The sequence below is a fragment of the Calonectris borealis genome, chromosome 4 (genome assembly GCF_964195595.1).
Source record: "Calonectris borealis chromosome 4, bCalBor7.hap1.2, whole genome shotgun sequence".
NCBI classification, from domain to species: Eukaryota; Metazoa; Chordata; class Aves; order Procellariiformes; family Procellariidae; genus Calonectris; species Calonectris borealis.
Genome location: NC_134315.1, coordinates 45080727 through 45106806, shown reverse-complemented (window position 1 = coordinate 45106806; position 26080 = coordinate 45080727). Strand labels below are relative to the sequence as shown.

The following is a 26080-nucleotide window of genomic DNA, read 5'->3' as shown; positions in this document are numbered from 1 at the left end:
TGTATACATTAAATTTGTTACCTCATCAATACCCTTATCTCTAGATGCCTAGGGGAAGGAAATAAGAATACATGCAATATAGAAGAATAAGAAATGGATGTATCCAGAGACTGGAATATACTCTTCCAAAGTCAAAACTGATATATCTACCAACGAAGCTGGTGTAGTTCGTGTTTCACTTCCCAGTGCAAGTCAATGCAAAAAGGGTTAAAGGTCTGAGATGACCAGATATATGATTGGTAGTCATGGAGAAGGTTATAATCATTACTTCAAAGTGCATCTTTGGGCAATTATTTCAGATATAAACAAAATGTTGCATTTTGAGAAACATCATATTTTAGAAGGCGGAAGCTATTTTGCAGGCCTTTCTGTGAAGATCAGTTGTGGCATATGGCAAATATGTCAGCCTCCACAAAATGAGATCCAACAAGTTTTCCCTTGCTTACCATTTTATCTTAGCTTGACTTTTAACTGTTAAATCAGATCTGTAACAGAGGTGAAATTGCTGAGGGAGTAATAAGTAGGCAAGCAAAGAAATATGTATGTTAATTCTTCTGGGGGGGTATAATTTTTCTTTTTTAAATAAAATGACTCCAGACTGCATTTGGTATGCTCCTTTGATTAAGTTGTTAATGAAGCTAGCATATTTTAATAGCTTGCTTGTAAATGTTTTTGTATGCATTTGAAGAGTCTTATTTAGGTCTAATAACAATATTTTTGTGATATTGTACACTGGATAAAATAGGTCACCTGCAGTAAAAGCATTAACCCAGGTAGCATTCGCATGATGGTAAGAACAAAGTTTTCCTTTCTCATTGGAGGGAGGAAGGAAAGTAATGGAATTATTATTGTTAAAGTTGTTTTACTATCACAGTGGATCATACACAAAAAGTTCTGCTGCTGGCAGGAGCAATTACTATTAAACTTTTACATATGTGCTGTATTTCTATCTAATTTACTTGAGTAATAAACTGTATTTGTAGGTGAGATGAGTGAAAGCCGAGCAAAGAGAGTTCGAATAAAGGAAGTCGATGGCTGGACTCTAAGGATGCTTATTGATTATATTTACACTGCTGAAATTCAAGTTACAGAAGAAAACGTGCAGGTAAGAGTGAGAATATTTTCTGCAACAAAAGAGATGTAATGTGCAGAGTAATTTATTTTGTCAGTGTGGTTCAACTCCGACGTGGGAAATCTCATCTGCAAACTGAAATTTTTTCAGACCTTGTGCTTATAAAGCAAGTAGTCGTGCTGTTTAAATTCTGGGTCAAATTCAAAGACTATTGAAGTAAATGAAGAGTCAGTTGACTTTAATGGGCTTTGCAACCAAACCTTATGTAATAAAATAAAATAGATGGTCTATTCTGCCTCAAATTAATGCTGTCAGCCACCTCTGTACCACCCCCTCTCTGATACTTTAGTGCAATTTACATAAACAAAGTAGATTTGCTCCTAAATGTGAAACCATGTCCTCCAATTAAGCTGTTCTGTTTGTTGTAATGTATCTTTTTTCCTGCTAGCCTGCAGAATAAATTACTTTCCCCTGCTCAGGCTCTGTACCTTACCAGTGGCCAATTGTGCAGAAATTTTTAGGTACTGCTGTTTTGTTTTTTTTTTGAATCAACCAATATCTAGCATGAAGGTGTTTCCCATCCCGCACAAACAGAGCTAATCAGTTTTTCTAATCGGCTGTACCTTAAGCTGAAACTTCAATTAGAATAAAACAAACACAAGCTTAGAAAACATAGCTTCCTGCCCTTAATGTTTTCTAACCACAAATCCTGAAGATGGACAGGGTAGATTTTCCTTCCACTATCTTTTGATTTTTGGTACGTTTAAAACTAGTTGCATAACAGGTAATATATTTAATTCTCTTGTTTTTCTTCTTGGTCCTATGCCAGATTCTGCTCTTGCCCAATGCCAGATGACTAGCAGTTATTTTGCTGCTTTTACAGGGGACAAAACCATGTTGCTGTATTTGGCATTGAAAACTTCTGTTGCAATTGTGTATGCTGAAATTAATTGCTTTTATTGGGCATTAGGCTGAAATTAATAGCTTTTTCATGATGGCTGAATCCAATGGGGTCACTGCTAGTTTTAGCTATGCTTGATTGAAGGCCTAGAAATGAGAAATATTACCAACTTGAGACAAAATATCCTATTACTAAACCTTCCATATCTTAGGTCATACCATAAGTCTTTTAATTCTGCAAGATTAATTTCTTGTCACCTACTTCTTAAGGGATTGTTTACTTCTGGTCTGATGATAGGTGTACATAGTGAAAAAACTGTCTGAAATCCTTGCCAATCTGGTGGTTGCAAAAATCTCTGTATCACTGCGGAAGACCTTGGGCAAAATCCAGAGGTGCCAGAGATTGCCTAATAGACCTCTTCTTGCTGGATGATGCTGGCTTTTCATCCTTAAAGCAGAATATTCTGTCTTGCTGACACACCTTAATAACCTTAATCTGTACTTTTGATGCATAATACCAGACTGGACTTAACAGGCAGCCTACTGTGTTTCGGCTGTAGGTGCTGCCTAGGAGGATGCATTTTAGCCCATTGTTGGCAATACTGACTCTTCTATGTTCATGGGGAGAAAAAGTCAGTGTTGTTTCTTCCTTATACAGGACTCATTACAGGCCAGAAATCTCCAGGTTTAAAGCTCCTGAGTCTGATAGGGCTTTCATTTTCACAGCTGCAGATTAACTGTCTGAAGATATATCTGATGATGTTGGGGATGGTAATATAAATAATGTGGCCTGGTGAGTGATATTACAAGTTTGTGGTTACCTGAGTACTGAGAAGATAGTCAAGCTTTTAAGTGGACTTGGATTTATTGCAAAATAGTTGCACTTTAATGTTGATACTCAGTATACTTGTAATATGACTGTTAGTGAACGTAAAGCTATTCTTACTTTGTTACTTTCGTCCTTTTTGCATTATTAGTACTAGATATGTACTGTTTATTTGCATTAAGGCAGAACCAAACACTATAGACAAAACGAATACGCTGATGCAAGTCCTTTTCCTTAAGTTTGAAAGCCAAGGTGGGAAAATTGTTGCTGTGAATGTCTGGAAACTTAGAAACCTAGTGCAGACTGTCAGGTCTTAGTTGGAACGGTATGCTCTCTATAAATGTGTTGCATGCTCTTGAGATTAATTCTTGCTCTCAACTTCTTGTCTATATAAAAGGAATAAGTATCACTAGAAGGTATTGTGAAATTTCGGTAATGGTTAAGGTTTAATCTTGTAGGAATACAGAACCATGAAAACCTAAGATGCCGTATAATATTGTGTCTCTAACTTTTTTATATTTGGGCTAATGTGCGAAACTGGAGCTTCAGCTTGTAGGTAGCTGGTTATGATTCTTATTCTGATACTCTTCATGGGATTTCAAGTGCATTATTCTGTCTCTTCAGGTTATACGTAGTAAGATTGCTATTGAGTTAATTTCTAATAAGTGATACAATATTGGTTTGAAAAGGGCGTGAGTGCTTCATGTTTAAGTAATGCAGAATTGCTAAGTACTCTTCGGTATTAAAATAGCTACATTGTATATTTATGAAAACTAAGTATAAATGAATACTTAATGGTATAGCTGAGCTCACTGGTCTTTCTCAAGAGGCAGGTAACTATGAGCTGCTTTCATTAGTATCTTTCTTGATCTAGATGTGGACAGGAGATTGCTTCCTTACCGTGCCTTCGCAACTTCTGAGTAAGAGCTGTTCGTTTCTGCTCCCCAGTGTCACAATCTCACTTGTATGTTTTTGGGTGAGGAGGGGAGAGGTGTAGAAAAGTCAGGTGTAATCAATGATTGAGGAGAAAAACACATGCATTTAGTGCATAAACTATCAACACGGGAGGCCCTCAGCACTGGTTGTTACCGCTATGTTAAAACAAAAGAACATTTGTTCTTTTCTTCAGTTCTTGGTTCAATAGGTTCCCCCCGGCCCCCAACCGTAAGAAGCTGATATATGAACGTGGTGAATGTACTTTCTTGATTTTCTTCTACTATTTGTCCTTCATTTAGGAGGAGTTATTGTATTATTCATCTCTAATCTCACTTCGCATAATGCTATACCAGTGTTTGTCATATTTACATATTATGTCACGTTTTCCTACGTTCTCAACTCTGTTCTTCCTTTCTTTTTTCTTTTTTTTTAATCCAGAAATGAAGTTAAATGTCAGACTTAATGCAATATCACATTTTTCATATTTTAAGAAGGGAACATCAAAGTTAATGTTTTCAGAAGGCAGATCAACTTTCTTGCACATGAAATTTTTTCAATTTCCATATAGGTATTAACTACACGCAGTGCACAATGTGGGAGAGGTAGTTACTATAAGAAGCTCATGCGTGAGGAACTCTCCCACACTATGCCTGTGCATTTCAGCACATATTTAGTCAGCCTTATACCTAGGGCCTCTGCTGAGCACAAATATATCAGAGAAGAAATTCCTGCAGTTATTAGTGGGCTGTGGATTTGTTATGGGCTTTAGAGGTCAGCCTGATACAGGGTGAGTGGGATGTGATTGGGGGAAACATGGGATAAAGTTGGTTGTGTTCCTTTCCGATTCCGCGCTACAGTTCTCTGTTCCTGTGGTTGTGCTGATATGACTGTTTGCTGGACTGCATTATAAACCAGATCACTGAACTTATATAAAAAAAAACCTAACAACACAACATTCCTTTTCCCCTCCCTCGCCCTCTTCCTCCCCCCGGCATTTTTTTTTTTTTGAGTTATTCTTAACTTGGATCACTTCAAGGATCTGGTTTATAACATGGCCCTGCCAGCTGTTGTGGTCACACAATATTGTGAGTTAGTGTATTGAAGTGTGGGAACATACACCTGTGTTGGGAGTGGACATTTCCCTGCTGCCTGGGGAAAATATTACATGTAGCTTCACTTTGGACCTACCAATAGATATGCTATCTTGCTTTTGAACAAGAAGTGTGCATGAGAGATAGCAGAAGAGAAAATCACAAATAATGGTATTTTTACAAAGTTCTATCCTGGCATATTTTTCCCTTTGAAGAGTTTTGTTAGATACAACCAACACAAAGTCCAAAATGCTGAACAGGATCCTTTTTAATATGTATAATTTTTTGTGTTCATTTTCTGAAATTATTCAAGAACAATGTTTGCATAGTAATAAGCATATTATAAACACATGAACACACAATATGTATGCATCTTTCCTTTGTATCTCTTACTGTTCACGCAGATTGCGATCTAAAGTATAACAGATATGCTTCTGCTTGTATGGTGTCACGGGGCATAAGAATTGACAGCACATTTGATTTGAGGTGCTGTCAAAACAAGGTCCGAAAAAGCAGCTGGTTTCCCTAAGAAATCCTCAAAAAAAGATCCTCATGTTGTCCAAACTTTTTACTAAGGCAGCCATTCTACAGGCAGTACAATATTGGGTAACACAGGCTTTGACTATTCGTGCTGCACCTCATCACCTGTAGGGTCTACTGGTTGAACAACTTTGCAGGGTTGTTGAATGCTGAAAAGTCCTCTAGCTTGAAAATGAACAGATACCCCACACCAAAACCCAGAGGAGTCCCACAGCTTATGAAAACAGACGTGTGCTTTTCAAGATGGTCAGCTTCTGAATTTTGTTTGTGGCATGACCCACAAGCAGCGGGTTAGGCAGGACTGAGGGTCTGTAAGGGAGCAGCAGTGGGAGGTCACAGGGAATACCATAAAAGATAATTGCTGTTCAACTCTGTGAAGTGAAACAGTGGCTGAATGTGTCTCGTCTTGGCAGAGTGTATTTAATCCAACAGTGGAAACTTTATAACAATCCTTATGTAGTTTGTTCCAGTTGCTTTAATAGCTTTTCTAGTTAAAAAGATAGTACCTGACTTAAATCTTCTTTGGTCTGTACTAGACCAATTTCTGGTACTTTCTTCCGCTGTCTTGTAAAGCAACTTGTTGCTAGTTTTGCTGTAACAGTGTTATGTATTGAAAGCCTGTTCTCATTCATATCATTACATTTTTTTCTTTAGACTGAACATCATAGACTTTTCTTTAGAGGCAGTGCTTTCTAAGTCTTTTACCATTCTTCTTGCTCTTCCAGCCTATTTCCATTTCAGCTATATCTACATTTTTAACATGTGATGGCCAAAATTGGACCCAGTAGTCTGTTGAGGCCTTGTTAATGCAGACTAGAGTGAAATTACTATCCTGTGAGTAAAATACAGGGCCTGTTTCTTTATGTCATTGGGTGGGATCTCTTTTCCAGTAACATGACATTGATTCTGGCGGTCACTTTTCTCTTTATACCAGTGGAGAGACAGAGAGAATGAGAACATGAAAGTGGTCGTCATACAGTGGGAGAAAGAACTTGTGGCTATCTCTTAATTTTGGTAAATGACAATTTTAGTGATTTGTTGTTGTAAGTATTTATGCTTATTAGTGTAACGCTTCTAATAAACCAAAAATGGAACCAGCAGAAGTCGTCATCTGGTTTATAGTAGTAGAGTGTCTTTCAATAAGTTTAGTAGGCAAAACTTCAGTTTCACACCAGGAACTATTTGTTATGAAGAGGTGCCAATTTGCAAGTCTGTTTTCAGAGTACAGCCACATGTTAAAACTGGTTTCAATCATAAATGTAAAGAAATTAATTATTTTCCTTTTGGAGAAATGTTCAATTATCTTTTCAAACTCAGCAAGAACAGAAAAGAATGGCCTACTGAAAATCTTGTAAACTTACATCTGATTTGGGGGTGGGAGGGCAGGGGAGGAGAAGAAAGATGTTTACAAGTAATTTTAAAAATGTTTGAAGGAAACATGTATAATATCTTTTGAAGAGACCATTCCGCAGAATAGAATGCAGAAGAATGAATAATCCAGACTTGTTTCTGTTGAGGAGGACAGAAAACCCCCAACAAACCACCAAAGAGTAGATACTAGTTCCAATAAAATGTAGTAAAAATATGGGCCATCAGTAATATGAGGACCATGTAAACATAGGGTCTATGTTTACCATGCCTAGTCTTTACTGGATACTAATTTAAAAGCAAAAATAAAATTCCATGCAGCATGTAACATTCCTTATTTGTTCTTCTGCTGAGTGCTAGGATAAGCTCAGATCAAAATATTCAGAATAAATTGTTGTATTGTATTTAGCAGTGGTCTGCTTGTGATGCATCACGTGCAGTTTTATGTGGGTGGGACATATGAAATGACCTCTGTTTAGGGGTACCAGTTTCTTCTGAAACTTGTATTATCAGAATATCAGATTTGGTATTGAAGTTGGTTTTTTTCCTTGTGCCTGTGTCTCACGATGGTTTCAGATTCCCTCCTTCAGTACCATTTCCACTAAGGGATGATTATGACCAATTTACAGGAGTTAATTAAGAAGAGGGTTCAGGATCATGATGGAATTACCAGTTTAACAACTTCCTACTGCAGATCAGCTGAACAACAGCAGCTGTTTGTATGTGCTCTTAGCTTGAAGAAAATATAAAACAACTTACTATAAGCCAGTTTGTAAGACTCATTGCTTTACTTAGTATTTGCCACAGTCTTTGAGCACTTACATGATCAAATGACTATAGGTTAAATTCTAGTAATCTTCGGAGCCATACTGTCTTTGTATCTGAGCTGAGAGTCAAAATACTCCTAGGAATATTTCAATGCTTATCAAGCTTTATCCTCAAAAGAAATATTTTGTGTATACAAACTGGTGACTAAACTAACGGTCTTCATATGACTTAGCAACTGTGATGTGTCAAGAGCATAAAGCATGTTTTTTGAAACTAGTTTCATTTTAGATACCTAATTTGGAATGTTTTTCAAGAGTTTCTAAAGCCTACCAATAAATTGTACCTCTTAACACAAAAGAGCATCTCTTTTCCCCTGCTGGATCAAAAGATGTCCCTAACCTTTCAAAGGGGTATATTCAGTTTTCTTTATGAACATAGGAAATCTTCTGGTTTAAATGGGGTAGACTTTTCCTTTTTAGAACTGAAGGCTGAGTGTCCTTTACAAATGTGTGATTGGGCATCGTAAGAGGAGAGAGTTCCTTTCAGTACTTGAACAGAGACGTGCGTTCTGTGTCCTGGAAGTATGCCTGCTGCTGTGTAAGTGGGTGGGAGAGATAAAAGAAATATTTATTCAACTGAACTGAATGCTGTGAAGCTTTCACTGAATCTTATCATACAGTAGGTTCTGTTTTAAATATAATATTATATATACGTATTATATATATTTATATATATTTTTTAATATATATATTTTATATATATATATATATATATATAAAAAAAACTGCTTTGAGACAAAGTAATGCTGAAATTGCTAAATTGCTTCTACGGGAACTTGTCTGTTCCCCTTCAAGAGCCTATGAAAGAAATGCCTGGAAGAAAATGCTACACTTGATGTAGGAACCTAAAAAGGGCAGGAAGGGAATGAGTTTGATCTTGATGCATTTGCAGATGTGCCTCTCTAGCCACCTCTTTTTTAAGGACTTTTTGATAATTGGGGAAAGTGAAACAGCTTAAGTGAAAGTATATCTTGAAAAGAGAGAGTGCTAGGTAGACTGGATCTAGGCAATTACAGCCCTATTGGTCATGATTAACACCTTGCATGTCACCAAGAGACCAACAGATAATTAATATAGATCCAGTACCTCCCCAGTCATGCACTCTGCTGAAATGCAGGGCTCCTTAAGAAGAGTTTATCCTGAATTAACAGCAATAGCTGAATGGTTTTCGAATAGACTACTGCAGGCTAGACAGTGCAGTTTGGTGATGACAGTATGGGTAATGATAGCCATTTTCCCGGCTAGAAGCAGTCACAATCTTCTAGCAGATACAGGTAACTTAATAAAACTATTACTATTACACAGGTTAACTTCAGCATGCCTTAGTTTTGCAGGCTGTTGTTGATAAAAGCCTTTTGTTTACTTTTATTTGCCTCTATTTACTGACCACAATTGCCTGGTGACAGCATTTAAAAATAATTCTTCAGAAAATAGCTGTATTTCCCACTAAAGTCTTCACTATATTATTTATTAATTGAATACAATTTTGAGTTTCTAGATGCATGTTTTAAGCCAGTGGGTTTTTTCGTCCACAGTGCTTTGTACAGCTATCCTCTTGCATCTCCTCAGTACCTGGACAGCTGCTTCTTACAAGTTTTTCACCTTGGTTTAGATTCCAAAGTCTTTCCTGCAACACATGGCCGCTTGCATGTTTGGTGCTGGAGACAGAATATTGGGCCATGTGAGTATCCTTTTGAGCTGGTTTCTTGCTAAACTCTGCACGCTTCTAATGAAGAATGAAGTTAGGTCAGGTGATACCAACACTATTGAATATAACAGTGATACTTTCTTTTTCCTTCTAGAGAACATTCTTTTGGAGTGAATGAGTTTAAGTTGTTTCTTTTACTGTCCCTAAAAAAGTGGAGCAATATTGCACTGCAGTAGATTTTTTTTTTTAATGAAAATAGCTCTGACTTTACCTTAAAGTTTATAAATATCATTGACAACATCTTTTGAGCTGAAATCTGTGAATTCATATTTCCTGTGACTTAAATTTAACTTGCCAGCAACTCTCAGTGAAGTATCCTGGTGCAGCACATAGGTTTTTTAGACAGACTGTTAGGCCAAATGTTCATTAAAACATCTTTCAAGCTGTTCATATAGTTTTATTTTTCTGAGTTTATATTGAAATCTGGTACCCAAATAATCTCCTGTAAGTTTAACATTTTGGACAGATTTGGCTAACGACAATTGATATCAAAAAATATTGCTCAAAGATGAGTTTTCTCTCCATATAAGGTTAATTAATGTGAAATGTTAAATTGTCATACTGGGTAATTTCTCAGCACCATTCAAACAAAAATGATCTTTGCACTGTGTTCTGGTGCCTTAGATGGGCATAAATGAAATCTTGTTTTAATATTTTGACCTGTTAAGACTTGATAATCATCTTGCATGCCACATCAGCTTGTCATAGCTGCCCCTGCAAGCAAGTACATGTGTCTCAAAATTTTTCAGCTGAAGGGCTAAGTGTTAAACCATATACTTGGGCTCTTCATTACTTCTGTGAGTTTCTGTAGGTAGAAGATAATTTGTCAAGATATGACTTTTATAAATGAGGTACAGGTACATCATTTCTCATCAGGCAGAAGTAGGTTTTGCACTGACAGACTGAATTGTCAGCTGCATTAATTTTTAGATGAAATACTGTTGTCAAAAATGAATAATTAACACTGTTGTCCATAACTACTGCTTTAAGTATTGGACCACACACTTAGAATCAGAGCTAAAATTGAGGAATGCCAATACAAAATGTTTCCCCTCTGTCTTAAGCACGTCGAGGCATTTGAAGACTACGTGGTGCATGCAGAGCCACGCAGCTTTACTGGTGGTTCTCTTCATTGTGGTTCACAGGTTATGCCCTTGTGAGAACGTTTTGGGAAGAGGGGGAGGAGAAAGGTTGAAAGACAGCAGTATAAGCAGAGGTCTTAAGAACAGAGGGTATCTCAACTGATGCTTTCGACTTCCTAATTGATGTGACAGCTTTAGTGTTCCTTTAACAATCTTTTACATGATAATTCTTATAAAATATTTGCAGACAGCCCCCCCTTCAATATATGATGAGTAAGGTGCTAATTATTGAACCCTGAGGTGACAGGTTACAATCCTGCTTGGTTCTGAGGGAATTAAAATATTTGTCATGATGTTCGGCTCCTTAATCTCCCATATCCTCCACCAGCGGGTGTTGGATGGACTTGGCTTTATCTTCAAACCTAGAAACTTTTCTTATGCTGTCCCCCATCATATTTCAGCTTACCACCACTTTTTATGCTGCCTTCATGGAGACCCAGAACCTTCTGACCATAAACTCATTTTTTCCCTTGGCTAATAGGTTTCAGGCAACTGCACTAATTCTTAAAAGCACTTTTCTTTACAAAAAGTGTTTTATGTAATAGAGCTATCGAGTGTCAAAAGCTATCAGCATTTGGTGATCTTATTTCCCTGACACAGATATTATTAAAGGTTTAGGGGGAGATGGAGTTCTTTACTGGATCACCTTTTAGAGCTGTGAAAATAAAGAAGCTTTTGGTCTTCTGCTCATCTGCATCATGGCTGCAGTGACATGGCTACTAAATTCTGGAAGCTCTTGCAAATTTTGAAGTAGTATCCGGAGTCATTCGAGTTAATGTTTTATAAAACTGGCTCATCCTAATGACTTCATGATTAAAACTGAATTAAAAAAAAAAATCAGTTAATCCTGATGTGTGTGGAAACCACTCTTTATATGGTAATCCAAACTTTCACTCTTATTCTTTTATGCCAGCACAGTTCTAATAATATTAGGGGCTTGCTGACACTGCAGAGAAGTACTTAAACCCTATTCATGTCAGCTTGGATTTGTAATGAAACTCATGGAAACATTTTTAAATCTTACTGGGCAAGAATTTAGTGTTGGACTAAACAGCCTTATAGTATACTGTTTGATTGTGTGCTGAAAGAGTACCAGTGGAGTACCACTGTGTTTTGCTATTGTACATATTGTATACATTAGGCCTCAAGCAACCATCTGGTTACCTCTTTTGACCCATTTTTTTGTATTTTTGAGAACAGCTTTGAGGATTTTAATAATGTGAGGGCACAACTAATATGTGGCTTAGCTGGAGGAGAGACAGTGGCATACTTCTTGAATTTATATGCATTGTAAGACATGTCAGGCAACAGTAAATGATCTAATTTTCCCAGTGAAATAATCCTGCTATGCATTCTTCATTTGCTTATACATGCCTGCCTCTCACTCAGGAGAGTGAGTGTAGGAGGGAAGGGAAAAGAGGAGTGTGATCTTTCTACAGATGTATTTAATTACCAATACAAGCTTCATTAATTTGCGCTCTAAATGAGTAAGCTTTGCATAAAAGAGCTGCTGACCAAAATACTAAGCAAACAACTTTGTGGGGAGACTTAATATTTTGCTTTCTGTCGGTTTTTAAATGCGTATTGAGTAGCATGTATTTTTCTTTACCTATTTTTTTTTTCCGTAGCATATCTTTTGTGACTTTAGCTATTATGTATGTGCAAAGTAGAAACTGCCTGGGTTTTGGGGCACAATGTTATTATGTACACTGCAGAATAGATATGGTTACTATATTGTCACTCCCCTTCCTATGTTTGCTTTTCTTAAGACTGAGAAACTGGGTTTTTTTGTTTGGTTGAAGGTGTATTCCAGAGCCTCATACCTGGCTGATAGGCGTTTGATGCCCTACTAAAAAAGTTCCTTTTCTGATTTGGCTTACTTGGTGATATGTGACAGAAGGAAATCACACTGTGCGTACTTAATATGAGGAAAGCATTAAGGGTTGCTGAATCTGGTAGCCTGATAATGGCGAGGTGGCTGCAACTCCATGTCCCCAAGCTCCAGCTGGTAGTGAGGCTGAGCATGTATTTCCAGTAGGTACATACACAATCACATGTATACAGCACACATACACGCGGGCAGCCACACAGATCAATGCAGACAGAAACACTCAGCTGTTGTCTTGATTCTGTCTTGAGCTGAGCTGTTTTCCCAAAAAGCCTCTTGGACATGTCTGTTCAACACCATCTTTTGCATTGTGGTACTAGACTTAGAGCAGATCTTCCCAAATTATGTTTTATGCCAAGCTGAATAAACACAATTTATGCTTCTTCATTTAGGGATAAAATTCTTTACTATTCTCTCCTCTTGGTTATAGACGGTAGGGTGAAGTTCCAGGAGATAGGTAGCAAAAGGATTTTTTAGAGAAGACAACTGCTGTATCTGTACAGCTGTAGCATTGGTTAAGGCAGAGACAAAACTGGTGGCAGGACCATCAGAACCAGGAGAAGCAGGTGTTGCAACTACTCTTTCCTGAGGTATTCGCATTTTTACATTCCTGCCTTTTTTTTTTCCTTTTCTGAAGATGTCTTGCTGCTATTTCTCTCTGTTCTCCAAGCGATGCTTTATTCACATTTTGCTGGTATTTTCCAGCCAATGAATCTTTTTATAACATCTTTTTTTGCTATGGTCTTGCTGAATGGGAGATCCCAGAACTTTGTTCATGAAGAAAATTGGGTAGGCAGAAGGGTATGAGCCTTGTAAGAATGAAAAGATAGCTGAACGGAAATCTGAGCTGTTGTACACCAGCTTGTAGTTGCTAAAGAGAAATATGTAAGGGAGAATCAGAACCGAGAATGAGCACAAGAGGTAAAAGATTAATCTAAAATTTCGATCAAAAGGTATGAGAAGTGAATTAAAATTGTCCGGAGGCTGTAAAAGACTGTCTCGGACTATCAGATGCCAAGTGTGTGGGAAGTAGAGCGCCTTGAACAACTTCTGGAGAGAGACTGAGGTCTTACGAACTGAATTACAGATTCTCTCTATCTCGATGTCTTTGTTCCTTCAGAAGATGTTTTGAGGGGGGGTAAAAAACACTTGTTTCTGCTTATTTGGAAGAGAGACTTCTGGGCAAAGGCGGTGAAGAGGCTTGTAGCTTGGCTGTGTCAGCATGGCCTAAGCAAGAGCCAAGGAATGAATCAGAAACTCATGGGGGAGGTGATGGGGTGAGACAGAAGTGGGGTTGAGGCAGGAGTACATTATAGAAGAGATACTGATCTGTAATCCTGCACTTCAGAAGCATGTGATTCTGATTACTGCGGGAGGTGAATGGGAAGTCACTGAGGGATTTAAACAGGCATGTTTAATTTAAATGGTAAAAAGAATAAAACACTTTTACTCAGCACTGCAGCTCTAAATATAACAGCTGTTCATTTCCTGCATATTGTTTCTTTAATGAGTGATTTAGGAGAGCGTGTAGGCTGCCAGAGCCACGCATGAGCAAGGTGCCAAAAACTAATTAAGATAGAAAGTCCCAGTTATGCCAACGGACTGTGCAAGGTGCATCCTCTTGCAGATCAAGGACAGGATTAGAGAAAGGGTCAAAAGATGAGGCACTGAAGAAAATCAATATCAGATCACTAGGGCAAAAAGGATTTTATAGACATATATGTAAAAAATAATCCTTGCATACACCACAGAGAAGAAACTTTTAAAGTGAGGTGGCTGAGACTGTATAAAAATGTTATATTCTCTAGCTGGCTATTCCTTGCAGTTTCAGCTCACATTTTAGTAAATCAGTACAATGTCACTAGTGATCCTGCGTATTAGAGAGACTATAAAGGATTTTTTTTGTGTTAGTGTCGGGTAACATAAGGGAAGTTCAGACTTTCCCTGTGCTTTCAAATTCTATTTATGAGTTGTGCATAGCTTCTAAAAACCTCCTGTAATTCTTTGAGTGGTCCAGAAATAACCATATCAAAGGCTTTTGAAAGTCAAGTCAGTTATAGTCCCTCCTAAACTGTCACATGATGAGCAATAAATAGATCAAAAATCCCTAGGGAGCACAAGAACAAATAGGAATAAATAGTTGGCTTTCACTGTATCAAAATGGTTGTAATGTGTCACAAGCTTCCAAAGAAGGACGGATTTTCTTTAGTTTTGAAAAGTAGATAGCAAATGATGTAGGTGATAAACTGGTTTAATGTTTTTTTCAAGACCAGACAAAAATAGAAAATTTCCCTGCTTTCTAGCTAAGCTAAATATCGGGCTAGCATGATTGCAGACCAAATTTAGTGTTGGAAAGTGTAAAGTAATGCATGAAAAGAAAAATTTGAATTACTCCTACGTATTGCTATGTTTTACATTAACAACTTTTCCTAGAATAGAAAAACACACTGTAGTCACCTTAGAAAAACTTATGCTCATTGTGAAATAGTGGCTTTAAAAAGGAGTGTAAAAAAAAAATGGCACAGCAGCATCTGTATGTCATTGTATAAATCTGTATTCTCACCTGTGGAGGTGTAGCACTCTACTGGATGGTCTAAAATATGACAGGAATAGCACGCTTTGGGGAAAGGCTTAAAGCTGCTGAAGGCATGGAAAAGCTATCATTTAAGAGAGGGAGAGAATTCAGGCCTTTTTTAGGTTACCTGTGAGATGACTAAACAAGGACTCTATTTTTCCTCCAATATCTATGTTTCAAAGACTCCACATACCATTTTTAATGGTAAAAGAGTGAGTTATTTACTTATGCTGAAAGATAATAAGCTTTTTTTTAGGATACCTAGAGAGGAGTGCACAAAAACATACACGTGCATATGTATAGTTGTTGTTATGCTTAGAGTGGATGCCTAATGAATAGAGCATGTTGCCACAAAATGAGTGAGAGGAGCTTCCTAGGATGCAGAAGTGAGCAGTGTGCTTTTCTAGCTCCGCTGGTTGGTTTGGAAATTATTATCTGTAAACCTTGGGTTACCGTTAGATAGACTGTGTTTCAAAGCAGGTATTCTCACCATGTGAGGTTTACCTCCCTAATTAGGTGACAGCATATGAGGTCCAGGTCTGAGTTGGGTTCACCTGTTCTACTTTCCTCCATTCTAGGTTTCTTCTTCCCCTTTTCCTTGGAGGAGGTGGAAGATAGAGGAAGGGGTGGTGCTGATGGAAGCAGAGCAGTGCTGTGAAGCTTCATTTCAGTAAATACTGGGTTTAACCACATATTAGGGAAGGGAGGAGGACATAACAGATTCTGTCTTGAGCCAGCCACCAAACTTGCTTCCAGTGGGGCTGAGAGTGTGGAGAAGATCCCTGGCTGGTTGCAGCAGAGCTAGACAAAAACAGTTCTAAGAGGAGCAAAATTTTTGCCATTTCTTCCTCTTTATATTCTACCCCTCTCCTACTCTTAAAAGAAGCCTGCATCCCTGACCCACCAACCAGAACCATAGCCACCACCACAATCTTTTACTGTCCCCTTTCAAAACTGGAAGACCAGGCTCTTGTCCCGTTGCAGCCCTTACATTTATTTACCTGCGAAGCACTGGACACTGCCAATTTTTTTCCTCTTGGTTTTAACTAACTAGAAATGCTGTTCTAAAAGGTTAAATATATCCTTGTGCTTCAAGAGCAAGCTATTCCTTACATTTCAAGGAAACGTTCTCTGTTGTGCCTGATTTACTCCAGACTACGAGATTTCATGCACCTTTCTCTGATAGTGGATGAATAGGCTACTGCTTTGGTCTAATGTATAGTTATCCCTGTATTTTCATTGTTAACATGATCTAAGGTTGGTCTCGGAACTGATCGGAAGTGCTCAGCTTTGAGACCAGAAGGGTGTTGGCCTTGTAAAAACAGGGTGGGAAGAACATGCAAATGGCAGGCAGATTACTCTCTTATTATGTAGTTGACTAGGGAGGCATGCATTGTTTTTCTTTTTAGAAGACAGGGATTTTACCCATTATTTGAACATATATTTAGCTAAAAAACTGTGAAGTTCTTGGCTAGCCTGGAAAATATTTTTACCTGTTTGTTTTATGGGCCAGCTAGGATTGGGATTCCATTGTGAGAGGTATTACAGCAACAAGCTATAAGTATGGCGTGGCCCAAAAGAGTTTACAGACTTGAATAAACTGTTAAAAAGAAAAGGGAAACAGAGATATGATGACCCATGGGTAGGTCAGCAGAAACCAGGACCGAGATCACAAGTTTTCTGATTCTAAAACCTGGTGCCGTCATCCTGCCTTGCTAGGATGTGGTTGCCCTTTAGCTAGACATTAATGAATAAGAACTTTCATATGTAAACTGCCTTCTCAGACTGAACCGCTTGTGCAACTTTTCTGAGTCTGTAATCTTTAAAATCATCATGCTGCTAGGCTGTGTTAGAGACTCTTCTCTGTCGTCAGATGAAAGCAGCTACTTTCGTCTCAGCTATGACCTTTACCATAGGCGTCCATGTATGTATTTCTGTGTATGACCATAAAGCTACCTGTGGCAAAACCTGAAAGACAGCCCTTGCCAACTTAAAGCGCAGAGGTCATTTGCTCATTTTTAAAGTGTTCTATGCAAATGAAAGCATGTGTGTCCATCCACCTCCCTGTGAAATTCAAGGTGCTTATTATGAGTAAATTAAGCCACTTAAAGAAGAGACTGCATGTTTGACCTCTCTCACTTGCAAGTAGGTTCAGCAGTATGTTGTTTCACATAAGATGAAATTTCTGGAAGCTGAATAAAGTCTTTCTTGAAAACATTTCTGTTTTCTAGATATTGGTCGTGCTTTAAATCATGAAACGTATGCATTAAACTGTCACCTGAAAAAAAATCAAATGTGAGGCTAGAGATGCCGTTTGCTTTGGGAATTATGAAATTTGCCACTAAGCCTAATGCCTTTTTTCTTTTTTTTTTTTGAGGAGGTATTCCCCTGTGACATTTCTAGGAGAATATAATTATGGTCTGCTGTAGGAAACTGAATGATAAGTAAAAGATTATCTCAATAAAATATAAAAACATAACTGTAATGCTAAAAGGTTGGAGTAATCAAATGTCTTTTGAGTCCACTGAAGGGCCATTTATTGCACATTAGATGTCAATCTTGACACAATTTTTGTATTGAAGATAAGCACCATGCACACAATGCATTTCTACTTCATGCTATTTCTGTTGTCCTTATTTCTTGGGTTTGTATAATAATTTAATAATTAATTAATAATTTAATTTCAATAATTTAAAAATTAGTAATATTTTTTATTTTAATATAAAACCTGGTAGTGTGGATGCATCTTCTGTACCAGAAAATGGGATAATAGAGAAAGCAGAGGTTCACAATCTGCTATCCCAGTTATGCTGCTATCTGTTTCCAGCACAGGCTTTAGGGTTTTGCAAATGATGTTTCAATCCCTCTCTCTAAGATTGCTAGCAAATATGCAGTTATGCTAGGAGAACAAGCCTTGTTTGTTACAAGTTGGTTAGTCTGTAATGTAGAAAAAAACCCAAACAATTCCTTCCTCAATGCCCTGCCCTTTTAGTCCCCCCAAAGTCATCTTTTGTTCTTCAGGAAACATAGCACATGAACATTTTGATTCTTTTGTCAGCATTTTACGTCTTTAGTTTTAGGGAATATTTTAAAAATATTTCTATCGTAGTAATCTTTGGTATAACCAAACTCAGTGTATCTGTCAGTGGGGTCTGAGACTGAGGGTGGTCTGGTGCTGAAGGTGTGAGATGTTACAGGTAAATCCTATAGCTGAAGCACACTAGCTAAAACCATCAGCTGATACAGCGATTCTTATGTGGGTCATACAGCAGGACATACATTCTTATGTGGCCTTTACAGAAAGATCGAAGACCATGTAGTGTGAGTTATGTTATCCTGCCTACTTCAGTTTTTCAGCTTCTTTTAATCCTTCTGCAGGGGAGCTTTGTATATTATTTGACTGGCTAGCACTTGAGCTCCAGTTAAAGAATAAATTGTCCAGTTTCTGAATGACAAAGTATCAGCAGCAATTGGCTTTGTTCAGACTCCAGTTAGTCTTGTTTAAATTATCCCATCCCTAAGAAAATATGAAGGTATTTTTATGCAGCTGTATAATCTTATAAGCACTGATTTACAGTATGATGAAGGATTCTGAGCTTTGATTTTAGATGACTTACTGTACATATACTTAAATTCAGTGACCAAACTTCAAATCAAAAACTTTGTTTCAATTAAATCAAAATGTCAATGATTTTTTTCACTGAAAGAAAAATCTAAAATTCTAACTAAAATTATTTTAGGTTCAAGAATGTTTCACTCCAAGTGAGACAATGTTTCAGTTCTATTTCCAATACCTTTTAACAGAAGAAGAGGATATGAAAAGCTGTTATGACTGTTAACAAAAATAACCATCAGAATAGAAAATCAATCCGTCTCTCTTGTGTGGAGGCTTAAGCCAAAATGCCCTATTACGTGGTGGTTAGGGCACTGTTCTGGTAGAGAAGATGTAGGAGAACCCTCAAGCGGAACAAGACTGCATGGTTCTCCCTTGTAGACCAGATATACACCATTAATTATAGTGTATGACTTGATTAAAGTGACCTTTCTGTTACTTTGTTTGCAACTGAAGTGTAGTCTAAGTTCTAGTGAAATCATTCAGCACTGCATTGAAATTATGCTATTTGGGAGTATGCATACAAAATACTTTCTGCACTTCAGCAACCCCTACCTGCATCCCAAATCCATCCCAGAACTTCCACACCCACCCCCTTCAAAAAACCCCAAGAAAACAACAAAACAGACACCTCCACCCCAAATGTTTTAACTAATAATTAGTAGTTCTTTCAGATTAATCTTCTAAAGTGGTATCTCTTCTAAAGCCATTTTTTGAGCAAATCAGTTGCTTCCTCTAAATTGCATGTCCCTGTAGCTGAAGTGGGCTCTTTAAGTACAGATTATGATGCTGGCTAAAAAGCAGGTACGTAGAACAGTTACTTTTTCCTTACACTCCATTTTAGTCTGTCACGCTGCTTTCCAAGTTGGGAGCTGCTTAGTATTTTGTATATCGTGTCAGTCATTCAAAATATTACGTTATCATGATTGTTTGCTTGTTTTCAACTGAAACAGTGGTCAGCCAATTTGTGTCTAGTACTAAAGGAATGTGAAGAAATAGGACTATATCGTGATTAGCAGTCTGATTCCTTCCTCTGATACCATAAAACTGCCACCCACACCTAATTTTTAATTGGATGGGGCTCATTAAGCTAAAGGATAAATTTATACATCCAAGTCTTCACATAGCCTATCAAGTCAAGGATGTTAAGATACCCAAAACGTATATTTTATAAGATACATGGTATCATGTTCTAAACTCACAGCTCATGCACATCTTTAAATCCAGTGCAGCATCTTATTTGTGTGTATTTTAACACTGGAACGGTGCACTTAGCTTGCACATGTTGTTTGTATAGAAATGCTAGCAGGGTTGAATTTTCTGAAATTGAAACTTCTACATTTTATTCCACAGATGCAAGTGTTAAAATATTTGTATCTATTTTAGTGTTTTTGTATGCATACTCCTAAATAGCATAATTTCAATGCAGTGCTGAATGATTTCACTAGAACTTAGACTACACTTCAGTTACAAATGACAGTTTTAATTGCAGCACAGATACATGTAGATGAGAGTAAAAAAATAAGATAATTTGGATGATCTTTGACCATTATTTTAATTTCCTTCTTCCTTATGCCATGATAGTATAAACAGCAAGTGAAGTAGTTTAATTTGCTGAAATCGTTATTTAAACCTTAGAAATAGAGAATAAACTTTACTGTATTTCCTCAAGATTTTTTTTATGACAGGTATTAACATAACTTCTGCTCTCTGAAATTGATTTCATTTTAATGTCGTAACTGAAAATACGGAATATCTGCAATTAGCAAGGATGTAACTTGCTCTCCTGTATGCTTCTGTTTTGCATTGTATTGTGTTTGGATTCTCACACATCTGCTTTCCTAGGTTAGTCTCTTTCCTAATGTTACAGGTTTTTTTTTTCCCCCTCCATGTGATAAAGAATGAAATTTTTCTGTTTTAGACAGCACATTATTCAATTCTCTTGGCATATGCTGCTTTGATTTTTGTTGGCTTATTTGCTTGCAAAGTATTTTAATGTTCTGAGAAATTTTGGTTTTATTTATGCTGAGGGATCTTGTTCGCAAAACCTGCAATAGGTTCTTTCATTATTTTCATATTGGCATTATACTGATCTTAATGCATTGTTGGTGGGTATCAATTTGAATTCGGGCAAGAATTCATGACAGAAATCTTAAAGAAATTCCAGGAAATTTAAAAATAGTGGAGATGAAAATATTGCCTTAAGCATCTTCATACTGCAGGTAGCACAATATGTTCTGGCTAGGAGAATCTGTCAGTACAAAGAGGAGCGCAAAGATGATAGCGTGGATTGACGTAAAATTACCAAATCAAATTGATTTAAATCAGCAGGCAGAAAGCCTTAATAAATTTAAATTTTACTTTGAATTGAACTTTTTAAAAGCAGATCCAGTTAAAGCAGGTTGAGGGGCCTGTCCAGTGAGTTCTTAATATCTCCAAGTGTGGAGATTCTGCAGGTTCCTGGGGCAACCTGTTCCAGGGCTTAACCACTCTCATGGTTTAAAAAAAAAAAAACCAACACAAAATAACCAAAACCACCTAACTCTTTTTTTCCAATCAGATTTTCCTGTGTTCCCACTTGCTTCTTGTCCCACTGCTATGCATCTTCAAGAACAGTCTGGTTCAGTCTTCTCTACCCTCCCATTAGATTGTTGTGGACAGTAATAAGATCTCCCCTTTGTCTTCTCTTTTACGTCTGAACAAGTTCGGTTTTCTTAGCCTCTCCTTGTAATATCATATGCTCCAACCCTCTGATCGTCTTGGTGGCTCCTTCCACTGGACTTGTTCTCAACTAGCAGGACAGGTACTAAAAGCTTGTGTGTTGCATGAAGTGGTACCAGCTTGTGGGAGCAAGGGGCTGTGTGAAGGGGAGTGTAGCACTGAACTTTGTGAAGCGAATATACTGTGAAGGGATGCCTGTTAAGTCATCTGGCAGCCTTCAGGTAGGAGGAACTCCCTTGTCTGGTGTGGAGGCACTCCACGGCAGCTTCTCTGACCAGCTGCTTCTAGATAGTCCACAAGGCAGGCTTAATGTTTGATATAAAATTTACTTACTTGAAGATTCTTGGTGCTACATGTATGCTATGTTTTAATTTAGCAGAGAGATACAGCAATGTACTGAAATCGCAACACAAGCAAAATATAGCAATTGCAATATACATTTGGATCACCGTGCAAAAGTGGTTCCCATTACCGGTCTGAGTATGCCCACTGTCAGGATGTTGGGCATCCCCAGATCACTAGGAAGGAATATGTGGGATAAAGCCAGCTCAAGCCTGTTGCTCTCTTCAGAGTTCCTTCTGTTGGTGGCTCAGTTTTCATACTTTCTGTTGGGTTGAGCCACATATACACCTCTCCCCCCGCTGGTCTGGCTAGCTGGGGAAGACATTACACTCTACTAATTATCTTGGAGAAGGCTGTTTACACAACCTGATGACTCACTGGTACTGCTGTATATCTAAAACAAAGGTTATCCTCCAGACCCGCTTGTGTTGAGAGATAAGTTCAGCTTTCTTTACGCTATTTGGTGCTCACTCCTTACATTTCTTCCCTGAGTTCATCTCCTCTGAGCCTTCTTGCGTTGTAGGGGCTTGTTGGCCAGACACGCAGGCTGTATCTCCCTGAGAGTGTTGTAAACATGTTTCTTGTGAGCTGATGGGTCACAAATAAGGAGAGAGGTGCCTGCCTGTACCGGCTGCTCCTCACCTCAGAGCTCAATACACATATGTTTTGGTCACATAAGGTAAACATGTCTGGCTGCACAGATTGAACAGAATCATGATTGTGTCTGGAAAAAAAGAGGGAGAAAAGCTGCAGGCAATGTCAGTGCCCTCAGCATACTCCTGGCATGTATCTGAAGGACCACAGGAGAGGGCAGCAGCCTCAAATATGATCTAGCTGAGTTATTTTGAAGGGCTTGAGTCTACCCCAGTGAAAACAGCACCCAAGTTTAGTGTCTTAAGTGGATCCTCCTGACTGTTAGGTGACCCTGCAGGTGGATTTTGAAAGAAATACTTGTACCTGGTCGCAGTCCTTTTTGTCTCAGTGGAGTTGAAAAGGTGTATTTGGCATGGCAGGTGCACACAGCTTTGGGAATAGGAGTGTCACTTCAGGAAGGAGAACCAGGAGGAGATAACCAGGGAATAGTCTTCAAAGACTTGTAAGGGTTAAATGATCTGCTCTAGGAAATGTAGCAGTCATTCCAAGATTCATCACCATGAATTTGACATAAAAAAGAGAATACGTAATTTCTTACTTGCCATCTGTAATAATAATCTGTTCAGTTTCTTTGATTACAAAAACAACAACCGCTGTGATGAGGATATGTTTTCATAGAATAAGCAATTGGAAATGTTTTTTTTTATTTCCCTCTGCATTTCTTGCAGTACAAAGCAGTATGCATATTAAAGTATTTTTGATCTTTAAAGGAAAGTTAGGGTACCCTCTACTGGCTATTTTTGGAAATAAACCTGGGCTATAGCCTACCAGTTTGGAGTCAGCGGCTGTTAAACTTGATCTGTACTGCAGTTTTAATATAGTTTTTTTTTTACGGGTTTGAGAGGAGTTTGGTTCCCCTCCCCAGCCCCTCCGGCTTCAGCAGAGTGAATCTGCCTGTGATGGAACTGTATTTTTAAACGCAGGTTGTTACAGCTTCCAGGTTAACAGTTCTCTAGGTACAAATGGAAATAGCTAGATGTTATCACAGCTCTTGTTGCCTAGTAACCAAAGCCCAATGTATAATTTCAGTGAGATAAATTTGATGCACTTTGTCTCTCTTTTCCTTTTTAGTAGCAGAATACACGTAAATATATTTAGATTTAAATATCTTATTGTCCGATAAGTAAAATCTGTAACTTTACAAACTCAATTACAATGACTTAAGACCTGAGGTAAATTTCCCGTAATGAAGAGTGATCTTCTAGTTCTTGTAACGTTGCTTTACTGTTCATATGAGTGAGCAAGTGTCTCAGTGTGACTGTTTGCGCATACAGATCTTAAATTCTTTTCTGCATACCATTCTCAAATTTCACTTTTCCATTTCGTTTACTGAGTTGATGATGATTTTACATGTTTTTCTACTGAATCCATGTGAACAGTCAAGGATTGTTCTCAGAATTATTTGCTCAACTCTACTGATAACATGCCTGAAATTATCTAGGACTGTATTTGAATTAGTTACTGAAGTTGTAAGCAGGTGTGAAATGTTTGCTTCATTGGGACAAGTTCTGTAAATAAATACTTGTAGTAGATTTCTAGCCCTGATTTTTGGTATGTAATTTCATATCTTACCCTAGAATTCACTATCAGATGAATTGTCCACTCACTGTTACAACTAATCATACTGTGGTTCTGGTAATAGAAATTGTATTACTAATATTATCTTCACATTTTCATAAACATGCTAAAATAAAATGAGCTCACTGTACTGTTTTAACCTTGTCATTAAGCTTGCTAAATTTGTTTTGAATTGTATGACTTTATCTGACACTTGTGCCTATTACATACAGATCTTCTCCATTTATTTTGTTAGACTTATTTGATATTTTCAAGGATTATCTAAGATTTAAACTAGTTTTTAGTTATTTTGCTTAGCAGCAGTCTGTATATCTCAGTGCAATCACATTTGTTCTTTTCCTTCATTTCTCTTTCATTAACAGTTGATATTCAAAGCAAACTCTTGTTAAATATATGATCCTTCTTCTTCGCTCTCTACGTTGATAGCCAAATGTGTAAAACAAAGGCTATAGTGGATTATTGCTTCAAATTAGGGATTAATATCTTGAGGAACGGAAAGATGTTTTCCAAGCAGGCTTCATATATGGCAGGCTGAAGGGAGAGGAACAGTAGAAGTGGGACCAAAAAATGAAGTTTAAAGCAGACATTAGCTTTACAAGGTTGTATCACCTGAAATCCTTTTTGTTTTAGTTTGGGTCATGATTGTTAGTTTTATTTTAAGAAAAAAGTCTAAAGAGTAAACAATAACAGTAGCTCTTTAGAAGCCAAGTAGATAGATGCTTACAGAGATGATGGCAAATATTTGATTCTACAGATGGTTACTAAGATTAAAACTTCTTCCAAAGAGCAATAGTGTAGAAGTATATTCTGCAGCTTTCATGTAGTGTTACACAGCTTTCTAAATAGTTTTACTCTGCTCTTTTCTTCTAGTTTTTTTATTGTTTGACTCTCTCTAATTCTACCCAAGTAATTGTTTAAATGAAAAGCAAACATTAACAAGAGTAGTGCAGCCATTGTCTTTGGTGTATTTTTTGCTTGCTTGTTATTGATGCAGTCCTATAGTATATGTTTTCTCTATATGTAAGGGAACAGTTGCAAGACTTCTGTGTTAAAATCTTGCCTGTTGTCATCCACTGAAGATGCAAGCTAACATTAATTTCACACTTGAATGTTCTAAAATAGAAGCCTCATTAAAATAACTGTCAAAGGCACAGAAAATGAAAATATTGTGAAGAAGAAATTATAGATAGCAGTATGGAATTTCGCGCAAAGGCACAATTACAGTTCACGTAAACCTCATGTTTAAGTTTTACTGGGCAAATAAAATGTGTGTTATACAGTTTTTTAAATTCTTCTTTACTTTTTCCTTGCTTTGTGAGAGTTGAAGGACAAATATGTCATTTATGCTAATTCCTTACCGATATGGATTTTGAATGAGTTATAGAATATTTTATACGTTCAGGCTTTTAAATGCCTGAATTGTCATTCTTCCAAGAAGGTCACAGACTTCTTTGGAAGCTGAATTGATTACTTACTCGAATCAGTTGCATAAAGATGGTTATTATTGATGCTAAAAAATGGTACAATGTCCAGTGCTTGCATGCAAACAAGATTTACATGGTCTATCATGGTCTAGAAAACTTTGATTTAAAGAAATATCTAATGCTGAAGATTTGGAAATGAGATGTAATTATGGAGTGTTGGGAACAGTAAGAAGGGAACCTGTGAATGAATATTGGGAAGAAGTTTACATGAAGTGAGAGAATTATAATCTATGGAATGATTTCCCAGTGAACACAGTGGTAGAGATGTTGCTTGTTATTTTAAATCTTAAATGGTATTTGCAGGGAGGTAAAATCATGTTAATGTTGGGGTTTAAGTTCTTCAGTCGCATAATGCTGAAATTTTCTTCTCTGTTTCAGTCTTTTAATTTTTTAATGGATTATTTTGTTTTCTTTATTAATATTGAGAGTACTCTTGCATAAGCTCAGAAATGAATTGGGATATTAACCACCTGTTGCTTCTTACAGGTACTGCTCCCAGCAGCTGGTCTCTTGCAACTGCAGGATGTGAAAAGGACTTGCTGTGAATTTTTGGAATCCCAGCTTCATCCTATCAACTGCTTGGGGATTCGTGCTTTTGCTGACATGCATGCATGCACGGATCTCTTGAACAAGGCCAACACATATGCAGGCAAGTTACCATAAGTATAGAATATAGCTTGATATCTATGTGTGTGGGTACACACACACGGGTTCTATGCCCACCCAACCGCACCCAGAGGAAATCGAACTTTATCCAGGATGTTGCAGACATGTATCTTCTGATGAAAAGTGCACTTGATATGAATGTCTTTAAG

At 37.5% G+C, this 26080-nt stretch overlaps 1 protein-coding gene across 3 annotated transcripts in view; it reads left to right on the top strand.

The window, feature by feature from the left end:
• Positions 1-26080, top strand: part of KLHL2 (kelch like family member 2) — a 62265-nt gene that overhangs the window by 11383 nt on the left and 24802 nt on the right. For all 3 annotated transcript variants that reach the window (XM_075149389.1, XM_075149388.1, XM_075149390.1), the window contains 2 exons: positions 984-1105; positions 25752-25914. In XM_075149389.1, the coding sequence (XP_075005490.1) occupies positions 989-1105; positions 25752-25914 (280 nt within the window). In that variant the 5' untranslated portion in view covers positions 984-988. The remainder of the gene's footprint in view (positions 1-983; positions 1106-25751; positions 25915-26080) is intronic.